General features: G+C 41.2%; 1 protein-coding gene across 1 annotated transcript in view; it reads left to right on the top strand.

The window, feature by feature from the left end:
- ASB15 (ankyrin repeat and SOCS box containing 15) overlaps positions 1 to 13,596 on the top strand; it is a 16,712-nt gene extending 3,116 nt beyond the window's left edge. Inside the window, exons 2-7 of the mRNA XM_007946760.1 lie at positions 150 to 308; positions 4,444 to 4,689; positions 5,542 to 5,713; positions 8,079 to 8,649; positions 9,568 to 9,721; positions 13,424 to 13,596. Of these exons, the coding sequence (XP_007944951.1) occupies positions 150 to 308; positions 4,444 to 4,689; positions 5,542 to 5,713; positions 8,079 to 8,649; positions 9,568 to 9,721; positions 13,424 to 13,596 (1,475 nt within the window). The remainder of the gene's footprint in view (positions 1 to 149; positions 309 to 4,443; positions 4,690 to 5,541; positions 5,714 to 8,078; positions 8,650 to 9,567; positions 9,722 to 13,423) is intronic.
- Positions 13,597 to 25,818: the final 12,222 nt, after the last annotated feature.

Genomic DNA, 25,818 nt, shown 5'->3' with positions numbered 1-25,818 from the left:
TGGTAAATTTAATCAGATGTCCTTTTAGTCTTCCCTTTTTCATCAATTGACTATTCAGTTGGATGTATATACTGTTGGGTTATATTGATCTATGCAATATGCTGTAACTCAAAATTCTAACTTTTCAACCTAATGCTTTCACATCTCAGCATCCTATATGACCCTCTGGGACTTCAAGACCTGTGATGGAGAAACAACCTTGACCTTGGCAGTCAAAGCTGGTCTGGTGGAAAATGTAAGAACGTTACTAGAAAAGGGAGTGTGGCCCAACACCAAAAATGACAAAGGAGAGACACCCCTTCTGCTTGGTAAATGACCTTTTTCTAGACCTGTTATATAGTTTGAGACAATAAATATTTTCTAAGTATTTATTAGAAGTCACTGTGCATTGAGTAGAATGGTAAGACCTTTTATCTTTCTAGTCTTTGAGCTCCTCCCCAAGCTCCACCTCACCTGTCTTATGATTTAGTTTTCTCATCACACAAGAAGGCTAAATGTGAAAAATAACTACATCCTTCAGCACCAGATTATAGAGTACAACTAACCTGGAGAGATACCAAACAGGAATTTTACGTAGTGCCTCAGAGGCCAACTAGTCACTTTTGATCCCTCCAGGACCATTTTCCCCCCATCATTCATCTGGGCACAGTACTTTATGGTACTGTGATCTATTACAGTCATGTCATGGGTACTGTCTGAGTGGTAGTTAATCTGATTTGTGATGATCAGACACTTATTAAAGGTTTTTTTTGCCCTCAAACTCCATCTCTGCCCACCACCTGGAGTATCATCTTACTCAGGTAAATAGTTCCCAAACTATCCTGGGCAGTGGGCCCAGGGTAGAGAGGAAGCCCTGGGTCTGTCTGGCACAACATTTCAGTTCCTTTGTCCTCCATGACCCTCCACGACCTATGCCATTTACAGCTCAGTTAATTTTCCTTCAGACATTTTCTTTTTCATGAGTCAATACACATCTTCTTCATCCCCATCTCCTCTTCCAATTTTCCAGTCCGTGTCAAGAAACCATGGAAAAATCTTTCTTCTCTATTTGTATGTTTCATGAGTCAGGAAATAATCAAACTCACAGCTGACAATGAGTAAATTACATGAGCAAAGCTCATTTAAAAAAAAAAAAAGAAAGAAAATGACAGTAATTTAAAATAGAAATGTGCCATCCAATTCTAAATTGTTCAAAAGTGCCTAGAATCTGTGTAAAATTTTCTAATTCCTATTTCTTTAAACTCTTAAGCTTAAGCCTCATTTTTTAAGGATTAGTATTACAGATATATATTTTTTTTCTTAAGAAAGTGGTTTTTGTTGTTTGTGTGTGTGTATGTATGTATTTTACTTAGTTATCTTATACCAACACTCCAAAAAAACCTCCAAACTCGCTGCCATCAAGTCAATCTCAACTCATAGCGACCCCCACTGGGTTTCCAACGCTGTAAATCTTTACCGAAGCAAACTGCTCCATCTTTTTTCCATGGAGCGGCTGGTGAGTTTGAACCACTGACCTCTTGGTTTGCAGCCAAATGCCTTAACCACCACACTGCTACAGCTCCTTACACCAACACTCAAAAACTCACTGCCGTGGAGTCGGATCTGACTCACAGCGACCCCTCCTTGGGTTTCTGAGGCAGTACCACTACGGAAGTAGATTGCCCAATCCTCCTTCCAAGGAGTGGCTGGTGAGTTTGAACCTCCAGCCTTCTAGTTAGCAGTCAAAAATGCCTTAGGCACTATGCTATCAGAGCTCCCCCACCAACACTATACCCTACTAATTTTCATTTTTTCAGCCATCCATTTGTTAGGAATGTCTATGGGGTTCCTTGGAAGGGGTCATTAATCATACACTTTTTTATTTCTATGAGAAATAAATTCTTAGTTCCAAAGATTAAATTGCAAGTAAGGTTTTGATTAAAAAACAAACATTTAAGTTGACAGCCTATATATATTTTTATTTTCATCATGAAAGACTAATATCTCGAATCAACATGTTCTCTGAGTCAGAGAAAAGAAAAATGAGGGTGAAGAGGTTATGATTTTAATACCTCTCTCCCCCTCTTCAATACCCTTCTCTAATTTAATGCATTTTCCTAATTAGAAAAAATGCAACAGGGAAGATAAATGAGGACACATTCCTCTTAGTTTGTTTAACTTGCTTAATGTTTGCTCTTCTAACCCCAGCCAGGATGAGGTCATTCCCTGTAATTAGAGCTGGCAGTGGCAGCTGGGTGATTCAGAGACCAGCATTTGTCATTAGACTCCACTTTAAACCGTGAGCAAGAGAAAAACAGATCCCACTGCATTGGTGGCTTGCTTGCTTCCGAAGGGAACAGGCAGTTTGTCTTCGTGCTCGGATTTTGCCTTTTCCCCTCGCCGTGGCCTTTGCCTTCTGCATCTGGCCTCCTGGCCGCGGCCTTCGCCTTTCTGCATCTGGCCTCCTGGCCGCGGCCTTCGCCTTTCTGCATTTGGCCTCCTGGCTGCCCAGGATGTTTTATGTGCCCTTACATCTCCACCCGCCTTTCTCAGCAAAGGTGCAAACTGTGTGTCTCTTCAAATAGAAGACAGTGTAAGCTTCACGAGTGAGAACCAAGTCTGTCCCTCCCTATTGTCCATAGTACCTAATGGAGTGCCTTTTACATGTTGTTGTTAGGTACCGTCAAGTCGGGTTTCGGCTCAGGTGACCCCACATGACTGAGCAGAACTGCTCCACGCGTCTTCTAGGCTGTCATCTTCACGGGAGCCGATCCTCAGGCCTTTCTCCCATAGAACTTTCTCCCACAGAGCGTTTGAACTGTAAAGCTAGCACATACAGACTGAAGGAAAGAAAGGGAGAGAGAGAGAGCGCATTATCTCTGTTTACAGGGAATAGTATCACTCTGCTGCTGCTTATAAGATTTTTTTTTTTGTTGATAAGAAAAATGTTACATTTTCCAGAAGTACTTATATTTAAATAGGGATCATTTCTTAATAATCCAAAGGAAATAAAATTTCAACAGTGTAATTTCGGCTGTTAGATACAAGCAGATGGGAAGAGAGACATCTGATTTGGTAAACTCCTTAAATCATAGTACATTCACTGTCACACGCTTCAGCCCCTTAAATCATAGTACATTAACTTCATTATGCTTCAGCCCTTAGGAAAATCTTTCATACCTAGATTCTGAACACTCTGATTGGTAATCCTCCACTAATAGTATGGGAAAGAGGTGTCTATTGAATACTTAACTGTCATCTTTGGAAGGAGCCCTGGTGACTCAGTGGTTAAAGAACTCAACTACTAACCAATAGGTAGGCAGTTTGAACCCACAAGCCACTCCGTTGTTGTTGTTGTTATGTGCCATCAAGTCAGAACAGACTCATAGTGACCCCTCCTTGGGTTTCTGCGGCAGTATCACTACAGAAGTAGATTGCCCCATCTTACTTCCGAGGAGTGGCTGGTGGGTTTGAACCGCCAGCCTTCTGGTTAACAGTCTAGTGCTTTAGGCACTACGCTACCAGAGCTCCTCCTACAAGCCACTCTGTGGGAGAAATATATGTCGTCTGTCTCTGCAAAGATTTACAGTCCTGGGAACACTCTGGGGCAGGTCCACTCCGTGCTATAGGGTCAGAATCAACTCAGTAGCAGTGGGTTTGGTTTTGGGTCATTCTGGGCAAGCAAACAAACCCTGTTTCTAGAGGGAAAAAACTTGACAAACATTATTTACACATGTGGCTCTAGGAACTGGGTGCATATGTGAGATGGTATTATTAATGATATTTGTTACCATTTATTGAGTGGCTATTATGTACTATTATGTATTACTATGACCTACTTTGGTCATGTTATCAGAAGGGACTTGTTCCTGGAAAGGAATATCATGCTTGGTAAAGTGGAGTGTCAGCAAACAAGGGGAAGACCCTCAATGAGATGGACTGACACAGTGGCGTCCATGATGGGCTCAACTGTAGCTAGGATTGTGAAGATGGCCCACGACTGGACAGTGTTTCATTCTGTTGTACACAGGGTCACTATTAGTCAGAGCCAAGCCAATGGCACCTAACAACAACAACACCATTATGTACTGGGTACCATACCAAGCATTCTACATACATTATTTAATTTATACAACCCTCCAATGGGTATTATTTCCAGTTTTTTGATGATGAAATTGAAGCTTAAAAAGAGTTCACCCAATATCCTATCCTAGCAATGTGCACTGTTTTCCATGAAACTCTTACCCCTCCTCAGGGTCTTAAAGAAAAGGCAGTTTCAGCTTGTCTACTTACACTCCACAAATAGAGATCTGGGGACGGGAAACAGAAGGACAGGCCTTGTAGAAGTAAGAAGACTAGCTACTATCTACCTTGACATCAGGCTTGGTGCTCAGGTGATCACCATCCAATGCACTCATGTTATTAGGCCTACAGCTGACTGTTGTTCTTAAACTCATATTCCAGCTGTCAAGAAAGGCTCCTTCGACATGGTGTCTGCTCTGATTAAACACAACAGCAGCCTTGACCAGACCTGTGTCAAGCGATGGTCAGCAATGCATGAAGCAGCCAAACAGGGTCGCAAAGACATCATAGCTCTGCTGTTAGCCCATGGAGGGAACGTGCACCTGCGGGATGGATTTGGAGTCACACCCTTGGGTGTTGCCGCGGAGTACGGCCACTGTGATGTGTTAGAGCACCTGATCCACAAAGGTACGTGCAGAGGAGCCGCAGCTTTCTGACATTTCTCCTTCTTCTCTGCCTCTCTTTTTCTCCACCTTCACTGGCTCTCCCTCCCCTAAGGAAAGTGGACATGAGGCTTTTGTACCTAGCCCTTTCCATAGAACTCAGTTCTACAACCTAATTAAGCAGCGTACATCATGACCCCCAAATCCAATGGTCACTCTTTCTCGAAACAGCCAATTTTCACCAAGATGGCTCACCGAGATCTCACACTCATCTTCTCCTAAACTCTTCCCCTGTTCCTACTTCCTGTGTCATCATTTATTTCAATCAAGGCTGAAAGCTCAGGTTTTCTCTAATTCCTCCATCATCTTCTTTCTTATATCCAGTCAGTTGCCAAGTCCGTAGCATCTCTCTCACCTGTCCCCATCTTTGCAACCTCTGTGTCTTCCTGGCCAACCCCCTCATACATTCCCTGGACTAGTGCAATTGTTTCTTAATCTTTCTCCTGGTTTCTGGTCTTCTCATCAGAGAATCCACATGACCCACTGCATCTCAGTTCATGTCACTAAGGGACAGCTACAATAATCTAAACTATTCAAAAACTCCTCGGTGGCTCCCCCTGCCCACTGACTCATGGACAGGTCCCCGTGCCATTATCCTGAATTGTTCCTCTGAGTTTATCCCTCACTGTTCCCCCAGAGGCACCTCAGAAGAAGGGCTTGGTGATCCCCTTCTGAAAACTCAGCCACTGAAAACTCTGTGGAGCCCAGTTCTATTGATACACACGGGGTTGCCGTGGGTTGGAATCAACTCAAGGGCAGCTGGTTTTATCAACTATCTTGTGCAATTACCACTATGCTCCATGTGTTGTCCTGCTAGGCAGTGATGTCTTTGCTTTGGCCGACGATGGAGCATCAGTGCTGTTTGAGGCAGCAGGAGGGGGCAATCCAGACTGCATTTCCCTCCTGCTGGAGTACGGAGGAAGCGGAAATGTACCAAACCGAGCAGGACATCTCCCTATACACCGAGCTGCCTATGAGGGACACTATCTGTGAGTAGTAAATCACAGGAATCATTTTAAGGTAAAAATGCGAGATTATATATACAATATAGTCACAGGTGTCTCTATCCTCCCAACTCCACAAAATAGACAAAATATTCACAGTGGTTGTATTTAGATGTTTAGAACTCATCAGATTTTTCGCCTTCTTTTTATCTTCTTATACTTTACAAAGTGTCCAGGATGAACATATACTATTTTTATAATGAAAAAAGAATCCCTTTGAAAAGGAGGGAAGTTACAAGTGAGAACTGTGCACAAGCCTCTACTTCCCCATAAGAATGCATCTTTGTTAAAAATGTGTTTAACAAAAGACCATGGGGTCACTAAAACATCTGCCCTGTGGCTAAGGAGTTTGGGAGGATGCTACCAATATTACTCCAACTATTTACTAAAACCTTCAGGCTATTATAATAAAATTTCAAATATATTGGGCAATCCTACTTCCGTAGTGGTACTGCCTTGGAAACCCAAGGAGGGGTCGCTATGAGTCGGGAGCGACTCAACGGCAAATAACAACAACAACAACATATCCTTGAGTAATCAAGTTTCATTATACGTTTAGATCTCTTTATTCCATAAATTTTTTTTTTTTAATCACAAAATGTGCCACAATCCACACATCAGTAGAAGCCTAGAATCACGATATTAAACTACCTAACGTGATTATTTTAGGCAATTAAATATACTTCACAAGTTCAAAAACTTTGAGATAGGCATTATCACCTCTGGTAGCCACATTGGATAAGTGAGATGGCCAATAACTGATGCTAAGTGACATGTTGTTAAGGGTTTACCTGGACTTACTCCCAGTGTTCATAAATTCACACATGGTAGCTCTGACTTAGGCACAAGAGATCAAGTTATCCTTGCTTGGGACTTTCATACATGACTAGTTGGTCAGTCAAGTGTGAAACTCACAACAATTTATCACATGAACTTAGAAGCATAAACCGTTTTTTTTTTTTTAGGATTTGGGTGAAGATTTACAGAGTAAATTCACTTTTCATACAGCAGTTCACATATACTTTGTCTCATGTCATTGACCAAAATTTACAATGCAGCAGCTCCCCTCCCACTTCCTCCCCATAGTTACCTCCTCCCAGTGTCCATCCCTTCATACTCTTCGAGAGGCCCATTGTCTGCCAACCCTGAATATGATCTTGGATACACTCTCCATTTAGACATACATAATTGTTTAGCTTGTTCACCCATCTATCCGTCCCTATACCCATGTTTGCCTTCATTGACAACTCAGTATTGTATTTACAAAGGGGTTCATATTTGTTGTTTGTACTGCCCATGTAACTCTCTCTGTCTTTCTCATCCTCAATGCTGCCATATTGGTCACTCACATTTGGTACATTGCCTTTCTCTTCACCCAAATCAATATTTATCTCTATCTATCTAACAGCATTCCCTCCCCTTCCCTCCCACCCCTTGTAACCAACAAAGAAAATGTCCTCCAATATATAAACCTTTCCTTAACTTTCACAATAACGGACTAATACAATATTTGTCCTTTTGTGACTGACTTATTTCGCTCAGCATAATGTCCTCCAAGTTCATCCCCGTTATGCGGTGTTTTGCAGATTCTACATTATTCTTTAGCGTTGCATAAACCGTTTTTAGTTGTCTCAGTGGTCTAACTCAAGGTTGACAGCATAATAAAGACTCTTTCTGGCTACTAATTAAATCACAAGTTTTGTGGAGGCAGATAAGGTGTACGTGGCCAGTATTAAAGGATAGATTGCTCAGGAAGCAGTGAAAAAGACTTGTGAATTGGAATTCCAAAGGCCCAAATTCCAGTCATGGCTCCACATCTAACTGTGTGACCTTGGGACAGTCGTGTCACCTCTCTGGACTTCATATTGTTCTTCTATTAAATGAAGAGTTGAACTAAAAGATGTCCAACATCACTTCCAGCTCTAACTTCCTCTGACCCCATGACTCTATTGGTCAAGATTATAAAGCCTTATTTTATGGCTTCAGATAGGCTTACTTTTTACTTTTTCTTACTAACTGGCATTGACTGCTTAGGAATGTCGTATCGTTTAGAGAAGAAATGAAAGACGGCAAGGGTTCCTGATGAACCACAATACCAGGACAGGACATGTAAGAGCCAGCGTGTCCCCAGAATGTTTACAACGGGAAGCTAAACCAAAACGAAACGAAACGAAATGAAAGGCAGTAGCTTGATGGACAAAGGTTGAATGCTTTAGCCGAATATTATCTGGAAAATATAAAGGAAACTACACAAAATGTATTCACTTGCATAGTGAGAAAGGTTTATTTAAGTTCTTGAGTTTTCTTCACATGTGGTGGATATTTCACTTTTTTCCCCCCTTTTTTTAAGTGCTCTGAAATATCTTATCCCAGCGACATCCAAAAATGCAATCCGGAAAAGCGGGCTAACACCCGTTCACTCAGCAGCAGACGGACAAAACGCACAGTGCCTAGAACTGCTCATTGAAAACGGGTTTAATGTCAACACTCTGCTTGCCGACCACATTTCCAAGAGCTATGATGACAGGAGGAAGACGGCGCTATATTTTGCCGTTTCTAATAATGATATCCAGTGCACAGAAGTCCTTCTGGCTGCAGGTGCAGACCCCAACCTAGATCCCCTCAACTCCCTTCTTGTGGCAGTGAGGGCCCATAACCATGAAATCGTCCGGCTGCTGCTCTCCCACGGAGCTGATGTCAATTGTTATTTCATGCGCGTGAATGACACTCATTTCCCCAGTGCCATTCAGTACGCTCTTGACGACGAGGCAATGCTTAGACTGTTGCTGAATAACGGCTACCAAGTGGAGCTGTGCTTTGACTGCATGCACGGCGACATCTTTGGAAACTCCTTTGTGTGGTCAAACATAGAGAAAGATGTCCTGCCAGGATGGACATCTTGTGTAATCAAAGACAATCCGGTGAGTTATGTCCTTTTCTTCTTCATATTGGTCATCATCCGAACTCTCCAAAAGTGTCACTTATTCAGGGAGCTTATAAGGAAAAAATCAACTATAACCTTTGCATTTTTCTCTTTCTTGAAGTTTTGTTTGCAATGATACGGGAATATAAACATAGAGCTCAGCAAAAAAGATGCTGTTTATTTTCCTTGAAATGGAGTTTTGACAAACTAGATGTGAAAACCAATGCAATTAATGACTGCTGCTTTTTTGGTAGAAAATTGGGGTTAGATGTGAACAAGCATGATTCTTCCATGTTGTGTTGTTGACTGTACAAAAATAAAAATAAAAACCAAACTCACTGCTATCAAGAGTCAATTCTGACTCATAGCCACCCTCTTTGGGTTTTCAAGGCGGTAATTCCTTACAGAAGTAGATTGCCCAGTCTTCCTTCCATAGAGTGGCTGGTGTGTTTGAACTTCCAGCCTTCTGGTTAGCAGTCAAATCATATCCAAAACCACACCCACTGCCATTGACTTGATTCCAATTCTCAGCAACCCTGTAAGACAGAGTAGAACTGCCTCATAGCATTTCCAAGGCTATTTCTAATCTTTATGGAAGCAGACAGCCCCTTCTTTCTCCCATGAAGCAGCTGATTGTTTTGAACCCATGACATTTTGGTTAGCAGCCAAGTGCTTTAACCACTATGCCACCAAGGGTCCTATAATCACATCAGAGCCATGCATATATTTTCAGGGCTGATAGTTGCACAGAAACAAGTAATTTATTTTTCATTTTTATATCAATATGGAGAGGGATACTTTATTTTCTGTTAAAAAAACCAAAATAGTATTTTTCCGTGGTAAAATTGAGTATACACATGGTATATATATATATGGTATATGGTACTCCTAAATTAAATTTCACCAATTCTCTCAGTTCTGTGAGTTTATTACAGTTCCTTGGATGAAACACTTGGTAGGCAGCGTTATCCGCACGTTGATAGATTACATGGATTATGTTCCTCTGTGTGCCAAATTGAAGTCGGCACTCGAAGTACAGAGAGAATGGCCAGAAATCCGGCAAATACTAGGTAAAAGTTTCTCCTGCAAAATTTTTATTAAAATGTATATATAGGGAAAGTTTCTTAATGCCTTCATTGATACTTTTTTCAGTGCTAATTTATTCTATTTTTAGAATTATCTAGGTGTTCTTCAGAACCAATCTTAATGCTTCCTCTGATATAAGATACAAATTTTGTGCTTTTCTTGATATTTTCCAACTCTTTAGTTATAAAATGAATAAGAATATAATTATTTTAACTTCTGACTTGAACTCATTTTCTTAAAAGTTAACTTCTGTAATAGAATACCAGTGGACTGTAATCTCCATGTGGGCAGGGAACTAGTTTGTTTCTTTTTGTATTCTCAAGGCTAGTATGGTGCCTAGAAAATAGTAAATACTCAATAAACACTTTTTGAGCAAATGAATGAATGGAAGGACATACAATGGCCCTTTTTTTGGTATGCTTTCTCTCAGGGTTTTATTGGACATTTTCTTACCACCAAAGATTTATATTTTAGGCAGACCATTTTGTTTTTTCTAGGTGATAGTTCTTAGTTATAATTATAAAAGTGGGTAATTTTTTTTAAGCATTTCAATAAAAATACATCTTAAATTACACCAAAGGAAACTAGAAATACATCTTAAATTACACCAAAAGACCATAGGCTGAAGATGTTTCTATTTGAAAATACGAGTTGGAAAAATGAACTTTCAAAATCTACTTGGACATTAGTTTTATGGAACATAAAGAGAGGCATCATAGAAATTTTCATGACATTTCAATCATTTGGCACTCTTAATATACCTATTGTTGTTGTTGTTATTAACCAGGCCTTAAATATGGTAACATAAAACTGCAACAGCCTAACTTGTAGGAGCAGGCGACTTTTATGCAAATTCAATGACTTATATTTTATAGCCAACAGGATGAAACTGCAATGGCGAGCTGAGTCAGCTACGATATGTGTTAGGTATAAAAGTCTATGAAAGAAAGATGAGTGACATAGTGGGCTTTCATCTACACATTTAGTTTTAGTCACAGAGTCTCATACATTTAATTAATCTGAATTTAGACTGTTTTGGCCACAGTAGCAAGGGATATAGGCTAGTGATGACAATAGAGACTTTGACATAGTTGGAAAATGTGATGATTCAACTCGATGCAGATGTGAAGGTAAACTTGGATTCTCAGTGGCTCTTCCTCTGGAATGACTTCTGCAACAGAATTTAGTGACAACTAAAGTACAAATCTTAGAAAATCTGAGGAACAATGTACTATTATAAACCTAGAGATTGAGCTGTAAAAGTAGATAGGCCTGGGATGGGATGGAATGCTGCCCTGCTGGGAGCAGGATTCCCAGATTTTACGCCTCTCTCTTTAAGGGGTGCTCATTTGACAGAAACAAGCAACAAATTTATCACTTGGTTTCACTGGAAGAGTATTTTTTATTTCCTGCCAAAAGACCAAGGAAGTCCCACACAATCAAAGCTGTGTAACTTTGAACATAGTCACACAAGCTGTGTAACTTTGAACACTCACACAAGCTGTGTAACTTTGAACATTCACACAAGCTGTGTAACTCTGAACATAGTCACACAAGCTGTGTAACTTTGAACATAGTCACACAAGCTGTGTAACTTTGAACATAGTCACACAAGCTGTGTAACTTTGAACATTCACACAAGCTGTGTAACTTTGAACATTCACACAAGCTGTGTAACTCTGAACATGGTCACACAAGCTGTGTAACTCTGAACATAGTCACACAAGCTGTGTAACGGCACGAGTGGTTTGTCCTTGTTGTGCTAGGTTCTCCCATTGCACATTATGGCTCTAAAAACTCATTGCTGTCGAGTGGGATCTGACTCATTAGCGACCCCTCCTTAGGTTTCTGAGGCGCTATCACTTCGGAAGTAGATTGCCCAACCTGCCTTCCAAGGAGTGGCTGTTGGATTTGAACCGCCAGCCTTCTGGTTAGCAGTCAAATCCCTTAGGCACTGCACCAGCAGAGCTCCTAACAAATAAGCTTTGTCCAACACAAAATGACTACAGAGATTTCAGCATAAGGACTATTAAGCAGTTGCCGTGGAGCCATTTCTGACTCCTGGTGACCTTGTGTGTGTCAGAGGAGAATGGGGTCCATGGGGTTTTCAGTGGCTGCTTTACAAGAAGCAGATTGCCAGGCTTTTCTTCCAAGGCACCTCTGGGTGGACTCACCCTGCCTCTTTGTGGTTACGTGCCCTCCCAGGACTCCATTTCAGTCCTCCATTACTGCAAATGCTGTGTAAGTCAGTTGGTTGCTATGAGCACGGCTAACCACTGGATGTCAGGATTCCTCCAGGCATATGTAAAGCAGTGTATTTGCGAAGAAAAAAATAAAATGATTATTTTTTTAAAAAGATAAACATATTCTGCCTATTTTAGCAATAATAATTTTACCTCAATCATCTTCGTAAAACATTGTTTAAAATAAGTAGACAGTGAATATTGATCATTCCAAATATAACAGAAATGTGATTACTTTTATTATTGCAAATTGAGTTATGGTTCAAGTTTATTGAGTGGTTACAATGTATGAAGTGTTTTTCTAATACATTACATGAATTAATTTATTTAATCTTCAAACCACTCCATGAGGTAGATCCCACTGTTACCCCCATTTCATAGATGAGAATAGGAGATCCCAGAGGTTAAATAACTTGTCCAAGGTCACACATAATTGGCTGTGTTGTTGTTATGTGCTGCCGGGTCAGACTCGACTCATAGCAACCCCTCCTTGGATTTCTGAGGTGGTATCACTACAGAAGTAGATTGCCCAACCTTCCTTCCGAGGAGTGGCTGGTGGGTTTGAACACATAATTGGCAGAACCAGGATTTTAACCAAAGTCAACCGGGTTCAGAGCCCACGATCTAAAACCATGTGCTGTGCCGCCTTTTCTCTCCCTCATTAAAAACAAATGAAAACAGTTGCCACTGAGTGGATTCCAACTCATGGCAGCTCCCTGCGTGTATCAGAGTAGAGCTGCTCCAGAGGGTCTTCCAGGGCTGCTGTTCTGGAAGTAGATGTAAGTCACCTCTCAGTGGGCCTGAACTGCCGAGCTTGTAGTTAGAGGCAGGCACATTAACTGTTTGCACACCCAAGGATGTCCACTCCTTCATATTGCAGGTACACGCATTACAATTGTAACTATAACCTAGAACAAAGTAAGAATTGAAAATGAAAACTATAGTCAGATATTGAGGAAATATGAGTAGGCTTTTTGGGAAAGCCTTTTTGTATAATGTTTAGGCACTGGAAACAAATCTAAGATAGCATCACGGATATACAGAATTCTTTGCATCAGATGTTTTCTGGATAATCATCCATCATAAATATGAGTAGAAGAGAGTAAAGGAATATTTCTCTTTAATGATCAGTTCTAAAAAGTAAATAGGAGATGTGTGCATTTGCTTTCTTAAACCACAACCATTCATTCATTCGTTCAGCAAATGCTAGTTGAATGCTGGGTATGAAATCAAGTCTTTTCTTGGCACAGACAGACTAAATCTCAGCCCTCATGGAGCTTACTTTCTAGGGGAGTGGTCTTGAATGCTTAGTTGCAATTTGAATTTCACTTAAGAGTCACCCTTCCTAAAAGTGTACGTACATACTCTGAAGCAGTCAGTATCTAATGAGTCAATCCACTAATATGGTTTTTACTCTTTCTTTGTTTTTCCCATTTACTTTAGAGAACCCTTGTTCATTAAAGCATTTATGTCGGTTAAAAATTCGAAGACTGATGGGTCTCCAACGACTGTGCCAGCCAGCCTGCATGGAAAAGCTTCGCCTACCATCAACTATACAAAGATACATATTATTTAAGGAATACGATCTGTATGGACAAGGGCTGCAATTGCCATAACTTTAAAATAAGGTTTTAAAACGTGATTTTTTTTAAAAAACTTATTCCCTCAAGAACAATTCTTCAGAATTATCTTGCATCCTGAAGTGTATGTAAATCCACTAACAGTTTCATAGATGGATCATGTGTTCTAAGGGAATGCCACGTTTTACATCTTAAAATGTCTTCAGTTGTGATTTTTTTAAGATAGTCAATGTGCTGTAATTGGAATTCTATTGATTATCTTCACTCACTGGAAGCCTTCAAACCTTGCCTATCATCTATAAACATCACTACAACAAACCTCCATCTCCTCCTACTGCTGGCCCATCTCTTCCCTCCTCTCTGTAGCCACTCTAAGTGAAAGACGGCCTTCCTGCCTGCAGGACACCTGCTGTCAGCTGACTAAGCTTCCTCCCCTGCTCTGCTCGGAGTCCTTAACAACCTCCTTGTTCAGGGCAGTGCTTACTGCACCAGTTCCTTTGATGATCCTACAAAGGGTCTCTTCCCTGCGTTTCCTGACACGTGCTCTCCTGGTTCTCCTTCCTCCTACCTGGACGCTCTGTCTCCGGCCCTTTCGGCATTGTTCATGTCCCGCCAATCCTTTAATGCAGGGATTCCTAACAATGTCTTAGGTCCTTGTCTCTTTTTATACTACGTTCACTGGGAGGTTTTATCCATTTCCATGATTTTAATTAATATCTACATGCTGGTGAGTGCAAAATTTGTATCTGAAGCTCAAGCCTTTTTCTTAAGTGTTTCAGACCTCTGTAGACAATTGGCCTAAAGGCATTTGAATACAAAGACATTTCAAATTCAACATATTCACCGTGAACTCACCATCTCCCTCCAGAAGCAGGCTCCTTGTCTTATATTCTCTAGTTCAATAGTTGACACAATTATCAATTTAGTTTCCCAAAGCAAAAAGCTTGACTCCTCTGCCTCCATTTTCCTCACACACTATAACATCATCAAATCTTGTTAAGTACATCTCTTGAAGTCATCTTCCTCCTTTAGTCCCACTATCTGGGTCCTAAGGAGCTTGGTGGTGTAGTGGATAAGGCACTTGACTGCTAACCAGGAGGTCAGCAGTTCAAACCCACCAGCTGCCCTGTGGAAGGAACTGGGCCATCTACTTCTGTAAAGAATTACAGCCTCAGAAACTGAATGGGGTTGCTATGAGTCACAAATGACTCGATGGCAGTGAGTTTGGTTTTTTTGGTAACCGGGTCCTAGTGTTATTACCTCCTCTTTCCGGGGATACCACAGTGCTACCTAGCTGGCCTCCCTGCCAGCTTTCTCACCCACATTCTACACACAAACTCCCAGATCGATCTTTTACAAACGCAAGCATCACTCTCCTTAAAATCATTCCCGTTGCTCTTGGGTTAAAGTCCAAACTTCTTACATGGCCCTTTACCATCTAACTCCTGCCTTCCTCTTCACTCTTACCTCTTGATGTCCCTCTCTGCTCACTCTGCGTTAACCACAGTAAGCACCCTTCTAGAAGTTTATTCTTTGAACAGTGATTCCCAGACTTCTAGGTTTTATACCTAGCAGTTTCTCTTTTGTTAAGTTTAAAAAATATGGTAGTCTGTTTTCAAAAAGACCATGTGTTGTCACAGTCATTGCCCCAAAGAAGAGCCATCTTAATGCCAGAAAATAAGATGACCACAAACTTGTTCACTGAAATGGAATGACTGTAGCTCTGAAAAGACTGACCACACTATTCCCCTTCTACTGTGGACGGGTGGAAATCTCATTCTGGTGTGACAAGCATCTGAGGACAGCTGTTTGGGAGCCACTGTTACAGAATAAACTGTGTGCTCCTGCACTCAGCCCTTGCATTTCTTTCTCCCTCTGCCTCGAACCCTCTTCTCCCTCCATCTGCCCCTTCCCTCGGACCTTCCAGGACCCAGCTTAGCTGTTACATCCTACAGGACAGCACTCCCTGTGCCGTATGTACGATGTTCCCACCTGGCGTCTCCACTAGACTGGAAGCTCTATGAGGGCAGGGTCTTTGTCTCTATTTCCCAGTGTTTCTTCAGGCCCAAACACATTCCCTAGAGCACAGAAAGGGTTTAAGAACTGTTTGTTGACTATAGTCTATAAAATAAGTGAATGTTATGTAAGAGTCACACAGTATTAGTGATCTCATGGTATCTCTGAATTGGTAATGTAATTGTAATAATGTAGTTACTCTGGAGTTTTCTTAGATGTTGATCATGTGTTACTCTTACATCTATTTTTATCATAAGAGTTACTCATTCTTTCATTACCTTACTGGTTTGTAAATTTTTCAAATAGTACATTTTCTTTTTTATAGCTAAATAAGCATGAAAAAATAACTGCATAATTATTGTGATTTTAAACTCTTGTATTTCCTGGTGGATGTATTTTTATATAAACTGCAATGTATTTACATTGAACTGTAATATTTTGTGTATTATATTTCATGATTGCTTTGTTGCTTTCCTGCTTGTGTTGAAATACATTGTTTCCTATAAATATTGCCACAAATATATAACAATGATGATTTAAGTGTGATATATGATACTTCATGTATTAAATAAACTCTAGTATACTGAAGTTGTGACATTTTCCTTAATGTATTTTTGTGCAAATATATTAAGATACTTCAAAAATTAAATAAAATCTAGTACATTCAAGTTTTGACATTTTCTTTACTGTATTTTTTTGTATAAATACATTCAATAAATATTTGGATGTAAAAATGTAAATTAACTGCATGTGGTATAGGTTTTGAAAGGGATTCCTTTTGTTTGTGAATCAGGAGGAATATGTCTCCTATGAAACTGATGGAATTGCAGCATCCAAAACAGATGTAATCTCTCACTGTACCTGGACTTTCACAGCAGTGCTTTTTGTTGTTTTTGTTTTATTTTGAGTAAGCTAGATGATAAGGGTAAACAATTTTTGTATAATTAGGACTCTGTTTTCCCTAGACTATGACATTTGTGGTGGTTCAGTTTGTGTGTCAACTTGGCTAGGCCTGGTTGGGTGACTGGGCAGCTGGATGTAGTATTCCCCATGATGAGACTAGTAATCAACTCCATGGTGGACTCTACTGTGAGCAGCTGAGTAAGCTGGCTTAGGGGTGTAGGCTGCTTCCTGTATATAAGGAGAAGCCTTGGGGAATGGTCACTAGCTTACGGCATGTTTGAACTTTGCATGCAGTCATGTCGTTTGTTCAGCAGCCTGCCTTGCTCTGCTGACCTTGGGACTTTCAAGGGACTTCAATTAATGGCCAGCCGTGTGGTCTGGTAACATCGGGACTGTTCCTTTTCACTCCTCAACCTTGGGTTTGTCAGTCTCAGCAGCCAGCAGCCGAGTGAAGAAAAGCCTCCAGCTTCAGTGAGCCGGGAGCAGGAGGCAGAGCTGAAGCCCAAGGTTGAGGGGCTTTCATCCAGCTCTTAGAGCCTGGCACTTTGAACTCAGACTTAAAGCCTACAAATTGTAAGAATAAACTCCTGTTTATTAAACAGGTGGTATATTCTTGTCAGAGCAGCACTAGGTAATCAGAACAATGCTCTCTCCAGAAGGCAACAGCTGCTTCTTCCCAACAAGCCTATGTTGTTGTGTGCCACTAAGTCAATTTCCAACTCATAGTGACCCCATGGGACAGAGTAGAACCACACCACAGAGTATGCTAGGCTGTGATCTTCATGGGACTCTCCCGTGGAGCCACTGGATGGGTTCGAACTGCCAACCTTTCAGTTAGTTACCAGAAGAGCACTTAACCACTGAGCCATCAGGGCTCCTCCAATGAGCCTTAGGAGAAGCCAAGCATTCTACACAGGCATTTGTTTAACCCCTGTAGAAACGATATGATTCAATTGGGATGTGATCTTCCCATGGTGCCAAGATGTCTTGGCTGTTCTAGTCACTATGGATTTTGACTGTGTGAGTGGAAAGAAGCAGATCTGAACTTACACTTGATTGTGTTTTATTTGGTTTGGTTATGTTTTTCAGTAGGTGATCATTAAATAGTATCTGTATTTCTACCTAGAACTTATTTCCATAAGCACATTAAAACCAAGTGCCTACTGAAGAAATGACTGAATCATTTTAATCAGTCAAAGGATATGATTTTGGACAATAGAATTACAGGGCAGAAAGTTGTGAAACTGCTGTTCACCAAACATTTGTAAGGAATACTGCTTTGAGACAGGCTTTTGAAAAATCAGTACATATGGATCAGACAGCTTAGAAATCAAACAAGATGGCCTCTTAGAGGACAGAGAGAACACATGTCTTCCTCAAGCCCTTGACTTTTACAGAAATTCCTATCCAAATTTTGGTTTCAAGTCAAGTTACTCTTACGTATGTAGTCACCTTCCAATTCACAAATTGTTCAGGACATAAAAATTCTAAGTTGCCTCAAGTTATTTATAGAACAAAATGAAACATTACATCTATATGTTACATTACTTACAGACATACAAGCACATGTGTTGTTGTTATGTGTCGTTAAGTCAATTCCCACTCATTGTGACCTTATAGGACAAAGAAGAATTTCCATAGGATTTTCAAGGCTATAATCTTTACAGAAACAAATTGCCACATCTTCTTCTCATGGCACGACAGGTGAGTTCAAACCACCACACTTCCGGTTTGCAGCTGAGTGCTCAAACACTGCGGCACCAGGGCTCCTCACAAGGACATGTATAGGACATATATACATACAACATACACACATACATAATACATACTCGTAATATGACATGTTATTGCAATGCCGTATTCAATGCACTATGTAAGGACGTGTGCTTTGTAGGCAGACAGACCTGAGTGTGAATCTGGCTCTGCCAGTTTCTTGCTGTTTGAACTTGAATAAAATATAAGCAAGTGCATGTGAAACCCAAGCTCCATTATTATTATTAAATGAGTGGCAGAGGCACTGCAAGTGTTGCAAAAGTCAAGATGCTTGGTCTTGTGGCAGATCTGCAGGTAGCCATGGTTAGATCTGAAAACATTAGAATTATTGTTAGGCATATAAACAGGATCTCACTATCACCTATGAGAAAATGCACAGAATGAAAATCTAGCTGAGAATTACCCTGAAACATAAAATCCCACGGCTTCTGCTTTTGCATGGAGGGCTGATCGTCAGTTGCTGACACGGGAAGAAAGGGCTTCTCAGGGGAGAAGGTATCCAGGAGTAGACTTACTTGCCCTCAGTGGCCTGTGTTATGCAACCGCAGGGGTGCTGCAGATGGCTGGGGATTTGCTGTTTTCAGAAGGAGACAGTCTAGTCATTTGAATTTGGGCACTGGGAGCGCCTGAGTCCTAATGCTGGATTGGCCAGTGGCCCCATCAGAGGTACTTATCGAGTACTCACATTCTGTGCTTCAAATTCCAGTAAACTGGGAACAGCCATTTCTCTTGCCTGGAAGTCTTCCACTCCAGCCTCTCTCAATGAGATTTAAGATAAAACTTCTTGAAAGCAGCCCACAGTGTTGGATAACATAGAAGGTGTGGAGAGTGCTAAATGTGTTATTTACCTTTGGATTGAGTGAGTGTGAGATACCACTATCTGGTTCTTTCTGTTTGAAGCGAAGTCCCCACTGGCTTCTCAAGGAAGCTATTTGTAATGTGTTGTGGAAATCAAATAACTGTGCATGACATGCAGTGCTCAACACTCTATGTTCCTGAAAGTCTGAGCAGCACTCATGATTTAGTTACCACAATTGTTTTAAGATTCAAGGAGGTCACAATTTTAATTACTTTTGTCTAAGATTTGCTTAGGCTTTGACTCATTGGAAGTCCCTCAACCTGGGCTCCAGTTTACCCCCAGTCCTTTCCTTGAGGACCTGCCCTTCACAGTCACCAGAGGTAGTCATGAGGCCAAGCTGACTCTGTAGATTGAAGGGTGTTCTGATTAAATCTGAACTTGAATTCTACTGTGTCCAACTTCCCATACTGATTCCAGGGTATCTGAAGACCCTTTCTTCAACAGGAAACAAAACCACAAAACCATTTATTTGACAATCAAAAATAAGATCTAAAAATGTAATTAAGTTTAAGAGATCAAAAACCAAACACACTGCCGTTAAGTCGGACCCGACTCATAGCGACCCCTCCTTGGGTTTCAGAGGCAGTATCTCTACAAAAGTAGATTGCTCAACCTTCCTTCCGAGGAGTGGCTGGTGGGTTTGAATTGCCAGTCTTCTGCTTAGTAGTCAAATGCCTTAGGCACTACGCCACCAGAGCTCCTAAGTTGAAGAGAGGTAGAGTTATATTAAAACGTTTCTAGATAATTGGCTTTGGTAAGGGAAAGATGGTAAGAAATCCAAGCCCACAGAGGAAAAAGGGTTAATGTTTCCTGCAGATCAGAGGATTAATCAATTGTTCTATGAATGTGGAAAGAATTTTGAGAAACATCTAGTACATCTTAATATGTTCTGGAAAGACTACTTCACTACTTCGTTGTCCTGTGCTTTTACAGAGCATTTCACACACATCTTTTCACTTGGATATTAAAACTACAGAGGTGGGGTGGGGTGGTAAATTACTCCATAAGTAAGGAGACCAATCTCATATATATATATATAAATTACACAGGTATTTATTGAGAACCTAGTGCATTACAAGTGCTATGGGAATACCACTGAAGTAGACTACATGGTTCTTGCTCTACGTAAGCTCAAAAACTATTGAGAAAAGCAAATATACATATAAACAGCAATTGAAAATATAAAAACAAAACCAAAAATTATATACTCCAGTAAAAATTATATACAATCAGTAGCCTTCCCTTCAAGTATGACAGAACATATTTGCTGAACATATGCCACCTCAAAACAGCTAATTCTATATGAAATTAGGAGACCAATCTTAACCCATCTTACAGTTAACTAAGGTAGTAGTAAATGGCCAATCTAGGACTCAAACTCAGACTTTCAATTCCAAATCCCAAACTCCTTCTACCCCATCCATTTTTAGGTCATCAAGAATAAAACAAACAAACAAAAAAAACCCAAACCCACTGCCATCAAGCCAGTTTGACTCATAGCGACCTCCACTGGGTTTCTAAGGTGGTAAATCTTTACAGAAGTGGATTGCCCATCTTCCTTCCAGAGAGCAGCTAGTGGGTTTGAACTGACAACCTTCAGGTTACCAGTTAAATGCCTTAGGCATTGCACCACCAGAGCTCCTTAAGAATAGGAGGTCATCAAGAATAGAAGGCATTATTCATAATAGCCCAAAAGTGTAAACAACACAAATGTTGTCCGTCAACTGGTGAATGGATTAACAAAATGTGGCCTTTACATACAATGGAATATTACTTGGTAACATGCTGCAATGTGAATGGACCTCATAGACATTATGGTGAGTGAGAGGCCAGGCACAGGAGACCAGATAGGGTATGATTCCACTTACATGAAGTGTCCCAAAATGGCAACCACTGTTGTTGTTATGTGCCATCGAGTCGGCCCGACTCATAGTGACCCCTCCTTGGGTTGCCAAGGCAGTATCACCACGGAAGTAGATTGCCCAACCTTCCTTCGGAGGAGTGGCTAGAGAGTTTGAACCGCCAGCCTTCTGGGTAGCAGTCAAGTGCCTTAGGCACTACTCTACCAGAGCTCCTAAATGGCAACCACATAGAGACAGAAAGCAGATCTGTGGTTGCCTGGGGTAGGAAGAGGGATGACTGCAAATGCGCACAAGGGAACCTTAGCGGAAGATAGAAATGCTCTAGAACTGGATGCTGGTGACAGGCGCACAACTCTCTAAATTTATGTTGAAAGCATTCGACTTTATACTTAAGACGGGTGGGTTTTATGTTATGCAAATTAACCTTCCACATGTCACTTGAAAAAGAAGACGAGGAACACGTGTGTCACATTTACAACCTTGCTGCAGTGGCCCTGATAAACAATGGAATCATCTGGCTCAGAGGAAAGCCCTGGAAGGCACTTGGTTCTTGTGTAGCTACACGTGACTTACGAACGCAGTTTGCTCTGCTGATAAGACCATTAAAAGCAGATGATGACACAGCTTTCAAGGGCAGCACAATGTTTGCTGCCTTCACCAGTCCTCCTGGCCCTCAACACAGGCAAACACAGCCTACTCTGCCAGTCTCTGATACTTCAGGCTGGTTGAAATAGGACTTGCCCACCTGTTTGGATTATTTAAAGTATCAATGCACAAAAACATATAGATTGGAGAACCTGAAAATAAATAAAGGTTTCCTGTCCTGTTAAGGGTGTGAATTGGCAAGGGATAACGTTACCAGTGGAATGGGTCTTTTATAACATGCTTGGCAGCCAGCTTTGATTCCCTGGGAATGCAGTAAAAAGGAGAACAGAGAGAAATAGGGGTAAGAGGATGGCATGCTGAACCGAGCACCACCATAAAAACCTGAGGAGGCAAACTTGCAGAAAGCCAGAGATCTCGAGAACACAAGGAACCAGGGAGGTTAAAAAAAAAAAAAAAAAGACAGACTGTGTGCCTGTATGAAAAGACAGTGTCTTTGATTCTCATGTTAAAATAGCAAATGAAAACGTTCGGTAACCAGATACCATATACTTTTACCACTACTGGTACCATTATTGGGCACTCTGAGTCCCCATATATCTGTCTTTGACCGTGAATTTATTTTCTAACCCTTCTTCTACAGCATGATCTCAGCTCCTTCACCTTGTAAGGTACCACTGCCTTGTAGGACTTGGAGTTTTCTAAAGTGACAGCTCTCAGAACCTGAGGAGGGGGCCAACCTAGGAGAAAGACTTATGTCTTAGGTACTCACCTTTCCTATCAATCTTGTCAAGGCCACAGTAAATACACGTCTCCAAAACCATAATACCAACACCCGGGGTTACAACTAAACTGGTTGCTAAACTGAACAGAAGGATCAGACCATAACATTTTCATATGGGGACATCAGATGATGTAGATCAAATCCGTTCCCCGTCTCATAAACAGAATTCCCTATTCAAGATTTGCTGTATAAAAAGGAAGACCTGATAGATGGCATTTAGCTATTCCTTCCCCATCTTGGAAATTTTTTCCTGATTGTTGTATTGTTTCTCATATTTTTTGTCTTTAGAGTTTTAACATTATCAGTTTACATTGCCATTTGCTTATATCAAACTCAATTTTACATGTCCCAAATAGATCAACAAATAATAATCAAACCTACTATAACCAAAAACCAAACTCACAGCCCTCGAGTCAGACCCGACTCATAGCAACCCCTCCTTGGGTTTCCGAGGCAGTATCACTACGGAAGTAGATCACCTAATCTTCCTTCCAATGAGTGGCTAGTGGGTTTGAACCACCAGCCTTCTAGTTAGCAGCCAAATGCCTTAGGCACTATGCTATCAGAGTTCCTAAAAAAAAAAATCAGATACTCTGTTACAAATCTCTTTCATTCTATCCTTTTGATCCATTTTGAAATGACAAACCAGTGAACCTCCCCATGACAGGCAGTTGATTTCCAGAACATAACTAGATTCATCAGTTACTAGCTGGGGATACGTGAAGAGGTTTCTTAACCGCTAAGAACCTCAGAACACATGCTCGGCATTAAAATGGAATCAAGTATTTATCTCATGAAGTGTTGCCTGGCTCCCGGTAAGTAGTGGCTCTGTATGATTATCTAATGAACCTCACATTACTAGATTATGCTACCTGGCACACAAGCTCTGTGTAAAAGCATTCTGTAAATGATCAATGTTATACAATTGTGAGATATTATTATAAATAGCTCTAATAATTCTAAATTTGACTCATGCTCATTACCACCAGCTGACATAACTTGGAGGTTTTCTTGGCTGCCAAGCCTGAGAGAGAAGACTTGATAAGGGTATTACCAGTTTTCATCTGATCCCTGTGTCCTGTTTAGCTGTTGTCTGTCCAGAGCTTGACCTTTGCCTGAATTCCCCCTGGGAGCCTCTCTTCAGTTTTCTGAGAAACTCCAGCAGACAGACCAGGCAGAGTCGGGAGATTAACTTCCTTAGAGGCCATTGCTTTAGTTCAGCAGCCTTATTACAAACCACCTGATAGAAATGTTGAAAGCCCACACACTCCTGTGTAAATAGGAAACAGGTTGGATCTATTTCAGGCAGCAACCTCCCAGCTGTACAGTGAGAAAGATTAGAAGACACTTTAAAAAAACCAAACAAACCGAAAGACAGGGGTGAAGGGATAGTGGATGTTAGGAATAGTTTATTAGCAACAGATAGACTCTTGACATTTGTGAGAATAAGTTCAGAGAATTTCCAGTTTCCCAAATATGCCAATAATACTGTGGTAGATGATTTCCACGTTTTCTCGTCAACTTATAGAGGACAATTTTAAATAAGGAAGGCATCTATGAAATGAACAATATTGCTGCCTTGAGATATGAACACTAAGCGGCCAATTGAGCTCATCCATTGGCTTGGGAACCACACACAGAGCCAGACTGATCACGGAGCTCATGAAGCCATGCCTCCGGGTCCCTGGGAGGGCCGAAAGCTTCCAGCAGTATGATTGCTCCGGGTGGGAGGAGAAGCCAGGTTGCAACGGTAGCCAGCATTTCTCTGTAAGCATTTCTGGTAAACTGCCTAAGAGATCTCAGAAGAAGAAACACAAATCACTAGCACCCAGTAAGTTGCCATGATTTTTAATATTAGTTTAAACACATTCTCACTTTCCTACCTAAGTTTGTATTTATAACCGTATTGTTTTTCTTAAAGAGGCCCCCTACACTATATATAATTTTCAGGCCACTTAAGACCTGGATCCACCCCTACTTATCCTGGAGAACTTATTTTTGAAAGAAACATACTTCCTGAATACCTAAGGGTGATGAATATGATAGACATAGCCCTCTCTCTTGGAGATAACAGGCTTCTTGAAAAGGTCACTATGATACAAGGAAGCTCAAGTGTGACACTGTCATGGAGTAGAGTTTTATGGGAGCTGGAAGCCCTCCCAACGAAGTGCACTTAAACCCGACGGAGCTAGGAGAGGCAAAGGCAATCCAGGCAAAGGTAGGACCATGCGCAACAGCTTGGTGATAAACAAGTGTGGATCCTTCAGAAGCTCAGCGTGGCTCAGTTGTGAGAATCAGGGAAAGTGAGGCAAGTTGAAGCTTGTGAGGCGACCAGGCCTGACCCTGGAGGGGGCAGAATGTGAGATGAAAGGTTCTGTCTGAAAAGGCAGTGGAAGTGATTTGACGGTTGTAGACAGAGGATGACCTGATGAAGTTTGTGTTGTTGGGCAATCTACTTCCATAGTGATACCACCTCGGAAACCCAAGGAGGGGTTGCTATGGGTCAGAGCTGACTCCACGGCTTTAGACGGTTATTCTGTGTATATTGTAGAAAAGGGAAAAGAATGCACTAGGGAAAAAACTAGAAAATGAGGAGAGGAACTTCAGTTACAATTGAGACAAAGAGAATAGTCAGAAATGAAGTGGGAATTCAAAGCTATTTAAAGAATATAGGAGTCCAAGCCTTGTGAGTGGCTATGGTCATGGAAGTAAGAGAAATGGGGGCTAAATGTAATGCCCACGCTCCAACAAATGGGTGGAAGAGGTGAACGACTGTGCAGCTGTAGAAAGCCTGGTGTGGGGTGGGGTGAAGGTGCGGAAAGAAGAAAAAGAGAAATCCAGAGTTTGGTTTTGAGCAGGTTGAGTTCTATGTGCCAGTGAGAAAACCCGATGGAGATTTTCTAGGTGGCTTCATGAAACATTCTTGAACTTGAGGATACAAATCTTAGCCCAGCAAAATGGCACGCTGCTGATACCGCCTCAGAAACCCAAGGAGGGGTCACTATGACTCGGATCCAACTCCACAGCAGCGCATTTGGGTTTTTTTTGGTTTACTGTAAGTCTTGGACTTTTGAGGTCTCTGTCAAATCCTTGAAACTATGCATGTTAAATCTGCGAATGACAGGGCCCATTGTAGAATAAAGCAGAAGACTGATAGAAAAGAGGCTTTCATTTATTACATTCATTTAATACATTAAGTTATCTGGTGTGGGGTTATAAATAGGATGCCTAGATAACATCTGGAAATAGAAACAATTCCTGACATTATTGTTGTTACTTACTGTCGATTCGGACCCCACTCCTAGCGACCCCTCCTTGGGTTTCTGAGGCAGTATTACTACAGAAGTAGATTGCTCCTTCTTCCTTCCCGGAGTGGCTGATGGGTTTGAACTGCCAACCTTCTGGTTAAGAGTCAAATCACTTAGGCACTGTACCACCACAGCTCCTTTTATCTGCGT

Source organism: Orycteropus afer, unplaced genomic scaffold, assembly GCF_000298275.1.
Source record: "Orycteropus afer afer isolate SDZICR_OR568_19922 unplaced genomic scaffold, OryAfe1.0 scaffold00170, whole genome shotgun sequence".
Taxonomy (NCBI): Eukaryota; Metazoa; Chordata; class Mammalia; order Tubulidentata; family Orycteropodidae; genus Orycteropus; species Orycteropus afer.
Note: the sequence above shows the minus strand (reverse complement) of the source record. Positions and strands in the feature narration are given on the sequence as shown.